The sequence below is a fragment of the Zalophus californianus genome, chromosome 6 (genome assembly GCF_009762305.2).
Source record: "Zalophus californianus isolate mZalCal1 chromosome 6, mZalCal1.pri.v2, whole genome shotgun sequence".
NCBI lineage: Eukaryota > Metazoa > Chordata > Mammalia > Carnivora > Otariidae > Zalophus > Zalophus californianus.
In genome coordinates this window covers 93,262,268-93,275,566 of record NC_045600.1, presented here as the reverse complement: position 1 = coordinate 93,275,566, position 13,299 = coordinate 93,262,268, and the positions used below count along the sequence as shown (strand labels likewise).

Sequence of the window (13,299 nt, the reverse complement as noted above, 5' to 3'; positions counted from 1 at the left end):
TTTGCTTCTCTGAAGGTGTTTTACTGCCCTCTTCGGAGCACTGTGGTTTTTTGAAACACCTGAAAACAAAGTTAAAGAAGTTTGTTAACATCTATAAAAGGAAATGAAACACAAACCTACTGGGAGTGTGACTCTCTTCCTGGGCCTTCCCCCTTTGTGCTACGGAAGCCAGTCATAAAATGAACTGAGATGAGAGCCTAGCAAGTAGAGCGATGATTTAATAAAGTCCTGGAGCCCCTGGGACTGCTTCTGTTCTGACTGGTCCCTCCGGGGTGGGCTGGTCTAGGTCGTATCTCTCTCATGTTATTTTCTTGGTCAGTCATCCCATATTTAATTGAGCAACTGTCTCACAAGGAATTGGGTTTCCATGGACTTTGGGGCACCTGGATTTGCTGCAGTTTATTGTAGAATGTTTGAAGGGCTGGCCCCTCTGACATGTTAAATGGCTGTATTAACTTATTTAGGACCTAGCCAAACCCTTCTAGGATCCGTGGAACTTGGCAGAATGTGCCAAGGTCTTTTCAGAGGGAAGGGGCCCCTCCAAGAGACCACAGGGAAGCCCACGGAACTAGGGTGGCTTCAGGAATGGAGTATTGCCCCCACCGCCGAGTCTTTGAGTTCAGCCTTCCTACCCTGTGTTTCCTCTGTGTGACCATAGCAGAGCCACATTTCTCAGATCAGAAGGTATAAGAAGTTTCCCTAACCTAAGGGGACAGGAAACTGGCAGCTAAAAATAAGGCCGTTGTCTATTGGAACTGTCACAGTGGATCCTAATTAACTCGTCTCCTTTCCAAGTCTCTTCTTCTTATTTTCAAAATGATGTATTGTTCTAATTCATGGTAAAGACTTTAGAGAAATCTTGAATTAATTATTTCTTTTCTTTTGCGTCTAGACTTCTTGAAAAAAGCTTTGAACTGAAAACACAAGACTATGAGAAGCAGATCTGCTCTTTGAAAGAAGACCTTCAAGCTCTCAGGGATGAGAAAATGCGCCTGCGGCACCAACTAGAGGAAGAACGTCTCAGCTCTGACAGCTTAAAGGGGGAGGTGGCCCAGCTGAGAAAGCAGGCAAAGGTAGAAGGCGCTTCTCGCTTGCAGATGAGCTCTTGGGCTACGTTATCTGAGCGGCATGGAGGGGCAGTCTCACACTCCCACGGGGTCAGATAGCTGAGAGCATCTGCATAAGGGCCAAAGTCAGAAGGACCCTGATTTCTCCAGTTTTTCTAAGGATGAACCCCCAAGTTGCCTTTGACTCACCAATAACTGGTTTTCATTTTTTAAAAGTCAGCTTTCTAACTCTTTCAAAATTATATAAATTTATTCAAATATGCTGACCTAGAGAATATTTTCAAATTAAATGACAAATTGATCTGAACCCTTCTTATACATTCCATCATGTTGTTATAGTTCTATAAATACCTGTGTTAAAATTACATTACCTTATTATCAGAATCTTTTATTTTAAATAGTTATCAGAAAATCCACAAAAGCAATGATCCATGCTTGGACAACCGAGGCTTAACTGAATTCCTTCCCTACCAGAAAACACAAACCCGAGTGTCCCTATGTTCTTCAATGCAAAACATTTCAGTGTAAGTTTGGAAAGCTTTTAAGCTTCCACTAATGAAATGCATGTTAGTAGAATATTGTTAAGATTATGCAAATGTTCTCTGTAACGGTCGTGGAATAGCCACGCATGGCCTAGAAGAACTTTAGGAATCCCCTCTGGGTCACCTCTTGACTTCACAGGAGAGCTGTCCACATTCTCTGGGCCCCGGTTTCCTATTGTTGAAAAGGAGGAGTTTGGACTGTGGGATCAGGGAGGACCATGTATTGCTCTGACTGCTTCACTCTTCAGAGTCACACGAGGCTCACGTCAATCCATGGGAGTCGTGTCCTCTGACTAGTCTGCATCTTGGGACATCATATCGCTGCTCTTGGAGTGAGGCCCCACTATTTGTCACTCGCTTCCTCTTTGCTAACTAAAACTTGGTCCAAACCCTCTGATGTGGTATATTAAGATTCATCTGATTTTCACAGAAAATAAACAAACAGTCTGTAAGTAAATACATCTGTGACTTGGAACATTTGCTGAAACATTACCAAGAGCAGGGCTTTTGGATTGGACAGTCCTGGGGCCCCATCAGCCTTCCTGTGTGGCCCTGAGCATGCCATCTCACCTTCTGTAGCCCCAGTTTTCTCATCTATAAATTATTACTCCATCTCTGTGTGGCCTGTTATAAGGATGAGGTCGTGTATGTAATGTGATCGGTAAATGTCAGTTGGATCTCCCTCTACACCCACTGAAGAAACTGGAGCTGTAGCCCTTAAACACTTAGACTAACTGAGAAAAGATCATGGAGAGGTTATTCCTGCTGCATATCTCCCAGAGCTATAAAACCTCACACCCGTGATCCTTACTTAGGCTGCCCTCTCGAGGTAATAAAGGCAGCATACCGCCTCTTCCCCACAACCTGTGCTCCCTTCTCAGTGCACCCTGGTTGCACCCCCACAGCCAACTCCCAGCCTCCTGGGTACCCCTGGCTCAGCTGCTCTGGCACATTTACACCTGGCAGGAGCTCAAACCCACAGTTATGATAGTGGTGGCTTGCTCACATCCCTGCATCCAAGAGTTCATCATACAGTGAAAGAGAATTTAGCCCCTTAGATTTTACTTCTTTTGAGCCCCCTTCCTCTGCAGTCCAGCCCAACCTTGTAGTAAGGAGCTATTTTCCCTTTATGTAGTGAGGAAACTAATTCTATTGTTACAACCAACTATGAGAATAAGTTAACAATATTTTGAGCAGTTAAACATGCTTCAGGGCCACACTGTGTGGGCAGTGATGATTTAACAAGATCCTAACTGGGTGAGGAACTCTTGGGTAGATTCACAATACTGTAATAGTATTCTCTTTGTCTGGCATAAGCTGTAATAGCTACTTTTTCTTCACCCGGTACGGTCATTGCTGTGATACAGACAATCTCTGAGTTTGAAAAGGAGATAGAGCTTCTTCAGACACAGAAGATAGACGTGGAGAAACACGTGCAGTCACAGAAACGGGAAATGAGAGGTAAGAAAAATACGAGTCACTGAGCCCATGGGGGCAGACTGAGTTTATCACGGGCGTCACTGCTAAGGAAATGTATCCTTTGGTATGAGCCCGGTTAGTTTGCTGGTTGGTTGGACATGTGGCAGGTTGAATAGCTGGTTGGCTTCATAGCTGGTAGGTTGGTTAGCTGATTGGTTGAATAGCTGGTAAGTTAGCTGATGGTATGGTTAGCTGGACACTCTGTGAAATCTAGAAAGGTGGGACCAAAAAAGGGAATGCGAGAAGAGAAATCATGCAGAAATGTCATTTATACCAGCTCTGCATTTTCCCCTCAGAAAAGATGTCTGAGATCACCAAACAACTTCTTGAAAGCTATGACATTGAAGATGTTAGAAGCAGGTAATCATTTTTGTGTTACCAAACCTTTAGAAACATATAACACATGAGTGAGATGATGGATTTTCTTACTCCCCTTATTTTCCAGGCTCTCGTTGGAAGATTTGGAACATTTAAATGAGGATGGAGAACTTTGGTTTGCTTATGAAGGACTAAAGAAAGCAACACAGTGAGAAATTTCCCAGAGTTCTTTTTGATTTTCAGAGATAATAAATATTGGAAAGTCAAAAGTTTATCTTCCACAGATTTGACACAAAGGAAATTCCTTATAGTGGGTTGATCTAATAATTGCTGGAAATATTTCAAGAATTAAGTAATGAGCTTAATAATGAAAAACAATCTTTTTATAGGATAAACTTCTGAGTCATAAAACCTGTAATCTGTACAGGGAAAACTGATTATATGAAATAAGTTAGCCAGTGTTACTATAGAGATTTAGCTATGTTTAGATTTAAGGAGTTTGCTGTAATCTTTTACTTAAAAACTTTATCTTTTAGAACAATTTCAGGTCCACGGCAAAATTTAGCATAAAATACAGAGATTTCTAAGAGATTTCCCTGCCCTCACCCCACACAACCAGTATTGCTATCCCCATCAGAGTAGTAGTACATTTGTTAAAATTGATGAACCTACATTTATCTGTCATTATCATCCAGAATCAGTAGTTGACTTCAGGGTTCACTATTGGTGTTGTACATTCTCTGAGTTTAACAGATGCATAATGAATGTATATTTACGCTTGTTGCATACAGAACATATTCTTAAACTATTAATGTGTAACTTTAATAATGCCTAAAATTTTTTACTGTTAACTGCATATTAATGCCACATAATGCTTCCTAACTGGCTAGAAGGATTTTACAATTCCACCTACCAAATTCCGTAGCCTGTCACCCTGTGTATATATGTAAACTTTGTGTCCTTAGCATGGTTCTCATTGTGAATTTTCGTAACTGCTGGGCATGTGCACGCTCATGGTCAGCACAGCGGAACAAAGACCATGTGGCTCGTTTCTTGGCCTCTCCTCTGACAGCGTTTTGGAGAGCCATTTCCAGTCCCAGAAGGACTGCTATGAAAAGGAGATCGAAGCTTTGAACTTCAAAGTGGTGCATCTAAGTCAAGAGATCAACCACCTGCAGAAATTATTTAGAGAAGAGACTGACATCAATGAAAGTATCCGTCATGAAGTTACCAGGCTAACGTCGGAGAACGTGGTATGATCTTAGCCATGGGGCCCTGGGGTGGCCATTATTCTAGAGATGTACTTTGTTAGTGGAATAAAATTCAGTTTCTTGGCAGTAAACGATGGATCAGAATTATGTTTTCTGGAGTGAAATAACTGGGTCAGAAAATAAACTATAAAATTACCCTAGGCTGGAGAGCACTTTGGTTTGAGAGTGGGTTTATTCACCATAGGATGGGTCCAAATTCTGTGATGTGCACGTGTATTTTTAAATCTGTGTATTTTAAGTCCAGCTCTAACCCCTTGGAAAGTGACCAAAAACACTAAGGTAGAAGGATGACTCTGGAGTGGGGCATGTGTTCAGGTCTGTCCCTCTGTGCTTCTCATCTCGTTTTCTCAAGGACTTCTCTCTTCTGTGATGCCAGTTCTTCCTCCCAGAGTTTTTCTCATCCTTTCTTCTAACTCAAGCCTCAGCCCTGGAGAAATGCTGGAGGAATCTCCTGACTCAAAGAACATCCCTTTCTGGGGCACCTGGGTGGCTCAGTCATTAAGCGTCTGCCTTTGGCTCAGGTCATGATCCCAGGGTTCTGGGATCGATCCCCGCATCGGGCTCCCTGCTCAGCAGGGGGGCCTGCTTCTTCCTCTCCCACTCCCCTGCTTGTGTTCCCTCTCTCACTGTGTCTCTCTCTGTCAAATAAATAAATACAATCTTTTTTTTAAAAAAAAAAGAACATCCCTTTCTTAACCCCAAATCACCTGTAGCCACCACCCCATTTCTCTGGGGTAGCTGGCCAGGCTTCTCAGTGGCCACCTAACGGATTTCTGCACTCACCTCCCAATTCCCGCACAGCCATGCCATTCTTTCATAAGCCCCAACCACTGACCAGCGCTGCCTGCACACGGCTGAGCCCAGAGTGCTCCTTTTCACCCCCATCTTGTCTCTCAGCCACATTTGGTGACGTTAATCACTGCCTCTTCCTCCCTGCTATTTGTTCTGCTGCCTTCCAGGATACCATGCTTTCCTAAGAACCCATCTCACTGGCTACGCCTTCTCAGCTTTCTTACCATTTCCTCTCCTCTGCCTAACCTGAGAGTATTAGGAACTCTCCGGGCTGTGCCCCGGGTGAGGAGATGTGACCCTGGGCACAGCGGACATGTGGAGCAGTGGTTAAGGACCTTCATGTCTTTGTTTATTCTTTGGACAAAACTTTACTGAGGAAAAATGCAGAACATGCATCCAAATGCACAAACAAGTATCCTTCATGTGCACTTCAGAGGCACAGATTGTTTTTATACACTTGGACGAGAGAAAAACTATTTACCTGCCTGAGGGTGGAGGTGAGGGACATTTAAAGAAATATGCAGACAAGGATGCCTGAGTGGCTCAGTTGGTTAAGTAGCTGCCTTTGGCTCAGGTCATGATCCTGGGGTCCTAGGATCGAGTCCTGCATCGGGCTCCCTACTCAGTGGGGAGCCTGCTTCTCCCTCTGCCTGCCAGTCCTCCTGCTTGTGCTCTCTCTCTGACAGAGAGAGAGAGAGAGAGAGAGAGAGAGAAAGAAAGAAAGAAAAGAAAGAAAGAAAAGGGGAAAGGGAAAGAAAGGTGCAGACAGACAGAGAGAGAGAGAGAGACAGAAAGAAAGAAAGAAAAGAAAAGAAAGAAAAGGGGAAAGGGAAAGAAAGGTGCAGACAGACAAGGACAGAGGACTGTGAAACATACTGGATCATTCCAGACCTCCACTAACAGAGCCGTGCACTGCCTGGAATTCACAGGGCGTCGGGGCACCTCTTTGAGATGATTTTCGTGTACCTAGATGAGGAGATGACATCTCTGGGCCTGGGCCAAAGAGGCTGGCTCACCTCAGCAGAGCTTCCACAGGGCGTCCCAGACAGTGACTTCCTTCTCCCCCAGGAGACCCTGGTGATATCATGGTTGTAGCTGTGTGAGAGCCACTCCCTCCAAACGTGCTGGTATTGCTTGTGACTCTATCGATCTTGAGGTAAAAAACCATAATGCCAAACCAGTCTAATGCCTTGACTGGCTCTCCTCCACAGCTATACCAGACGTACGCTCCCTGGGGTTAAACACTCGGATGGTCTAGTTTGCTTCTGAGTAGCTCTGAGATTTTGAAGTTCACAGACAAAAGTGTTTTGTATTCAAATATTTCTAATTCTTCTCTAAAGATGATCCCAGACTTTAAACAGCAGATTTCAGAACTGGAGAAGCAGAAGCAAGATCTGGAAATCCGCCTGAATGAACAGACAGAAAGCATGAAAGGTAACTGAAACTGTCATGAAACTGCTTCTAGAAAATGGATTCCCATGTCCAGGAAATAACAGAGAAGTCATTGTACCCAGGGATCTTGAACTCTGGTTCTCCAGGGGCCCAGCCAGGTGACATAAGTGGGCTGAGTGGAGGGGACAGTAAGGTGCATGGCATTTAGAGGTGCAGTGGCCTCCAAGCTCCGTTGGTTGTTGCCAAGTGGGAATATTGACCCCAGTGTTGCTTGATATTCCTATCTTTAAAGAAAAGCCAGAAATCCAGATTTTTATGTGAAATATCACAATTTTGGGATAATGGCTTTGAAAATTTTTAAACATTGTTCAGACCAAACAAAACCTAATTTCAAGCAGGAAACAGTTTAGGACTGTTTCAAAACATGACCAAATGCAAATCAAAATGCGATATGGACCCCAAAGTAAAGACAGTTCTCTTCACTACAGGAAAACTGGAAGAATTATCTAATCAGTTCAACCGCAATCAAGAAGAGGAAGGAACACAAAGAAAGTAAGTGTTAATGTGTATGTTCTTCAAGTTCATGCTCATGTAATGCTTTTCTTTTCTGAAATTGTGGGAGATACCAAGATATGTTAAACCAAAAAAGCAAGGTGCTAATTAAGGTATATGATATATTACCATTCACATGTGAAGGAAAGAAACATGTATGTACACACCTACACACACACACACACACCCCTGGGAGAACATACAAGAATCAAAACATTGCTTGTTCCAGGGAGGGGACATATTTTTCACCTTTTATACCCTTAGAACATGGATTCAAAAAACTGCTGAAGTAAGAGTGTATGTGACAGAACAGATTTTCTCAGAGCAGACCATTTCGGGTAAGGCTTGAAATCCATGTGACAGAGAATCTTCGCTGATAATCCCCCCAGATTTGCATCTTGACCAGCAGAGGGCCTGGTGCTGTGGCCGAGCTTTGCAACGAAAATGTTTTGCCGCCAGCACGTTGACATACTTAATTTTCAGAGCCATACGTGGACACCCTATGTCCTAGAGAACATTTTTAGTCATGTGACTTTATAGGCAGGATGGGGATGAAATGAGGGCCCCAAATAGTAGAAAAGTGGTGAGACACAGTCTTGGATCTCTTTTGATGGGCTACTACTTCTCTTCTCTCGGATCTGTGGCTTTTTGAGAGTCTGGTCCCCAGGCTGTTCACAAAGGAGATAATCATTGGGCTTTTGGTCATAAGGGTGTGAGTGGGTGTGAATGTCCCGGAGAAGCAGTCAACATCCTTTGGCAGAGTGGAAGCAAGAATCTCTTATCAGGCTAAGGAGACTGGGGCAGTTGTGGCAATTTTATACCCATCCAGGCCTGATCTTCACCCCCACCCCCATTTCAAGGACATTGCTTTTGAGGTACTATTCACTTTACACATAAGTTGGTCAAAGTATTTTTCTGTCTTTGGAAATAATCATTGTTTGCTATGACAATGAGTGACTTCTCCAAGATGGTCAAACTGATGCCAAAATTTCCTTAATTTTTTTCTCAGGACCATAGAGGCCCAAAATGAAATACACACCAAAGAGAAAGAGAAGCTGATCAGTAAGATTCAAGAAATGCAGGAGGCCAGTGAGCACTTGAAGAAACAATTTGAAACTGAAAATGAAGTTAAGAGTACTTTCCGGCAGGAAGCATCTCGCCTAACTATGGAAAACAGGGTGAGAAGTTTTCCAACTTGTTGATAAATGACTCTGTGCAGATGTCATCAAAAGGGGGGACATGCCACCTAAAGCATATGACGAACGACTCCAGACCAAAAGCTACTTCCATCAGAGCAATCTGTGTCCTTATCTCAGCAGACAGGTGGTCTCTGAGGTTGCAGCCTTCTGCCGGGGAGCCTTGGGGACTTTCACGGGCCACACCAGGGAAGTGTCCCATAAAGTAAAAGTACAACAAGAGGAGAGATGAGCGCTGTCCCATGAATAGCAGCCATCTGAGATGACGATGTTCTGGTCTACAGCAAACCTTTTCCCATTAAAGGACCATGCACTTTGGGGGTATGCCCTTCCTACAATTTTTTAGGTCAAAATGTTCCTCTATGAAATGATCACGATGGTAGATGGCAAATGTTTTAAATTATTAAATCTTCATCAAATTGTAAGTGCCCCGGCCAAAATGAATTTAGGCAACTCTAAGTCAGTCCCCAGCAGTTCTTTGGAAAATTTGACTAATGTGTGAAACCCACAGGACTGGGAAGCACCATAGTGGCAGATGGGGCACTTTCCTGGAGTCAGACATGCTCAGGCCCCTTCCTGGGCTGGCAGCCTCCAAGACTATGACCAGGGAAGGGCTCACCAGGGCAGGAGTCGGCAGTCTGGACAAGCCCACAGGCCCTGCACCCTGTTGTCAGGGCCCCCCATTTTTTATCTCACAGGAAAACCGTGATAGGATAAAATCATATTTTGCAGGATCAGCATCTAACTTTGATGAGTAATTATATCCAAAGGAATCCAAAGAGCATACCATTTGATAGAAAGTAACAAATTCCAGTCAGGGGCACCTAGATGATGACCATCTTTATCTGAGGGGGATAAAACTTTCTCAGAGAGTAGCCTCCTTAGGTCACACTAGATAAGCAACTGCTGAGCTTTTGTGAGAGGTGGTCCTGCCTTCCGCACCGGTGCCTGTGTGTGCGTCCCTGGGGCCTCAGCTGGAGCCTGTGGTAAAGAAGAGGGCAGCGGGTGGGTCGTGTATGTTGCGCGTCTTGCCCCACGTGAACGTTCACTCCCTCACTGTGAGCACGCAGCTCTAGGTTTTGTCAATCCCTGAGTTGTGTGGGATTTGTATGAGTTTGTTTCTGATGCTCCAGCATCAGAAGAGGGTGCGGTGAAGTCCCACTCAGTGCCCCTCCTCAGGGGCCCCTCTGTGTGTGTGTGGCTCTGTTCCCAGGTGGGGCCAGGCCACACTGCTCCTCCCACAGTGCACCGAGCCGGGCAACACTCATAGCTACATGTTCACTCCAACAGTGTATTCCCGAGCCAGTGAGTAACCCTGGTGTTGTAAATGAATGGAATAATAGACAACAAAAGAATATAATTTCTGTATATTGGGGGGGGGATTTTGCCCACAAATGAGACTTCACCGTATTAGTTTCCTAGAGCTACCATAATAGATTACCACAAATTGGGTGGCTTAAAACACCAAAAATTTGTTCTCTCACAGTTGTGAAGGCCAGAAGTCCAAATTCAAGGTGACAGCAGGGCTACAGTCCTCCAAAATCTCTAGGAGACAATCCTGCTTTGCTTCTTCCTGCTGCTGGTGGCTCCCAGCATTCCTTGGTTTGTGGCAGCGTAACTCCGACCTCTGCCTGTGTCTTCATATGGGCTGTATCTCTCTGTGTCCTTTTCTATTAGAAGGAGAATCTCACTGGATTTAGGACCCACCCTAATCCAGTATGATCTCATATTGATCCTTAGTTTAATGTCAACTGTAAAGACTTTGTTTCTAAATAAGGTCATATTCTGGGGTTCTAAGTAGACATGAATTTTTGAGGAGACACTATTTGACCCACTACATGACTTTTGAGTCAAAGAAAAATCCCTATTAAAAAGAGGGGGGGGAAACTTTTAGTGATCATCTCACTATTTATCAAAGAAATTCAGAATTAAAACTAGATATTATTGGGACACCTGGGTGGCTCAGTTGGTTAAGCGACTGCCTTCAGCTCAGGTCATGATCCTGGATTCCCAGGATCGAGTCTCGTGTCAGGCTCCCTGCTCAGCGGGGAGCCTGCTTCTCCCTCTGACTCTCCCCCCTCTCATGTGCTCTCTCTCTCTCTCATTCTTTCTCTCAAATAAATAAAACTAGATGTTATTGTTGCCCCTCAAGTAATAGAGATCTTATGGTGCTGCTGAAAACACCTTGCGGTAGGGACCGTCACACATGGTTTCCAGGAATAGAAAGGTCAAATTGGCGTCAACTTTCTCAGGGGTGATTTGGAGGCAAATATCCTGAACCTTTGGAATCACCACCTTTTTTATTCAGTCATGCAACTTTTAATATCTTACTACCCTGGGTAATTAGATATGTGAACAAAGATTTTTGTTCAGAGTGTCCATCATAGTGTTAACTAATTGTAGCAAAAAAAAATGCATGTCCAGCAATAGTGGGTAGAATAAATTGTTGTGTATCATATGACTTAGGTATTAAAATGACGGTTCACATATGTTATCAATGTCATGGGAAAGCATCTTCAATATAATGAGAGAAAAATACAGAATTTAAAACTTTATCTGCAGTATGACCCCAATTCTATAAAATGTGTATGTGCCATATTAGAAAAAAGAAAGGAATGAAATAAATCAAAATGTGAACAGTGGTTTCTTCCCGGTTCCCATCGACTGGTGACTGTTATTATTAGACGTATCTTAGGATGGACTGAGACAGGAGGGAGGAAATTGTACCCACACTCCTACTTGTAAGGCCAGATAAAGTTCCTAACATGTTTAGCCAGAGACCCAGAACCATAGCAGGGGAGACCTAGGTGACCACAGCACAGAAACAGCACAGTTTCCCTTGGTGCCGAGAGTCCCCAGAGGGCCCATGGCTATAGTGACAGCATGGTGGGCACTGCTGGATCTGAGAAGCCTGAATCCTTTTTGAGTCAAAGCCCTCGGAATTCAGGAAGAACCTAAACACTCTGCCTTTTCTAAGAAATATTTATAGGCATCCAGGACTCTGCTGGTTCTTGAGCCAAATCCTTCCTTCCCCTTATCAGGAAGGAAACGCAAAGCCAGGACCCAAATCTCAGAAGTTTCTCTGCCTCCAGCTTCTGCTATCCAGAGAAACTGTTTTCACACATTTGTATTTTTCAGTTCTCTATGATGGGTGTTATTTCATTAAGGGAAAAATAGATCAAGATAAATACGGCATATTGATACAATAGGATATTATTCAGCCACAAAAAGGAATGAAGTGCTGATACATACTTGAAACTGATGAACCTTGAACACATTATGCTAAGTGAAAGAAGCCAGACACAAAAGGCCACATATTGTATGGATTCCAATTATGTTTACCGTCCAGAAGAGGCAAATAATAAGGAATCAGAAAGTAGATTAGTGATTACCAAGGACTGGAAGGGACATGGGGAACAAGTTACAGGTTTCTTTCTAGTGTGACAAAAATGTTCCAGAATTAGATGATGGTGATGGTTGTATAGCTGACTTTAGAAAACCACTGGATGTGTACTTCGAAGTGAATTGCATGGAATGTGAATTACAGCTTAATAAAGCTGTTACCAAAGCATAGATTAAGATGCCTCTAAGCTAATGTCTTTGTTTCTCTTGATTTCTGTAGGATCTTGAAGAAGAGTTAGACATGAAGGACAGAGTGATTAAAAAGCTACAAGATCAAGTCAAGACTCTAACCAAGACGATTGAAAAGGGTAGGAAAAATAATACTCCCTTTCCTACCTTTTGAACTGTCAGCTAAGGTCAACACGTATTGTTTATTTCCTGATGTGATCCAGAGTCTTTGAAACTCAAAGGAATGATTCTCAACTGGGGTGGGGGGTGGGGGAGCAGGTTGGGGCTCAGTGATGGGCTGATGGAAAGATCCCTTGGACCAGATGATAGCTCATCAGCTCTCAGATAATTCCAGATGCACTCATGTAATTGTAAGGGACAGCCCGTAACGAATACTTTTAACCTCTTCTGCTATTGACTCTCCCCTTGTAAAAATGAAACTGTGAACAAGTTTCCAATGTAACTGCTTTGAAATTATCTTCCTCTCCCAGTTACATAGCATCAATATCTCCATTTCTGTTAGAAGAAAGAAGTAGAGAACAAAGAAGCTAGACAGGAGTCCTGAACATGGACTGAACTTCACACTTTGAATGCCCTCGTGAGCTCCTGTGAAAAGGACCCTGTGCCTTTCCTTGCCACGTCTGCTTCTGAGTTGCTGAACTTTTCTGACTTCTCTCTTCTATGCTCTTGATTCTTGTTCTGTATTGCTTCCTCTCCCTCCCAACCTGGATCACTAAGGCTATATCTCCAACTGTCTGTTCCTTTTTCTGTATTCGTTTCTTTGAAGAGCTCCTTTCTTGTTCTTTATCCCACTCTCACCTCACTCTCCAAGTGCCTGCCACCAACATGAGGATTTTTCTCCTTCAATCATTAATGATAAGTGTTAGTCTGTCCCATGAGGGCAGGGACCATGTCTGCCCTTCCCAAGCCCCCATTGTGTCCCTGTTGGAAAGAATGAATGAACTACCATCTCAACACAAGGATTTCCAAAATCCACCTCCCACTCCTCACTTCTGTTCCTGAGTTCCGGCCGGCCCCTCTTCACCTCCAAGACTGCCTCCTTTGCCTTTTAACTACCTCCTCCAACTCCACATGGCTAAAGTGGAGTACATCAGCTTCC

The 13,299-nt window shown here is 43.7% G+C and overlaps 1 protein-coding gene across 1 annotated transcript in view; it reads left to right on the top strand.

Annotated features, from left to right (window-relative positions):
- Nucleotides 1-13,299, top strand: part of MYO5C (myosin VC) — an 89,133-nt gene that overhangs the window by 59,172 nt on the left and 16,662 nt on the right. Inside the window, exons 25-33 of the mRNA XM_027572805.2 lie at nt 893-1,073; nt 2,977-3,070; nt 3,385-3,448; nt 3,534-3,614; nt 4,479-4,659; nt 6,810-6,903; nt 7,350-7,413; nt 8,423-8,591; nt 12,232-12,319. Coding sequence (XP_027428606.1) covers nt 893-1,073; nt 2,977-3,070; nt 3,385-3,448; nt 3,534-3,614; nt 4,479-4,659; nt 6,810-6,903; nt 7,350-7,413; nt 8,423-8,591; nt 12,232-12,319 — 1,016 coding nt within the window. The remainder of the gene's footprint in view (nt 1-892; nt 1,074-2,976; nt 3,071-3,384; nt 3,449-3,533; nt 3,615-4,478; nt 4,660-6,809; nt 6,904-7,349; nt 7,414-8,422; nt 8,592-12,231; nt 12,320-13,299) is intronic.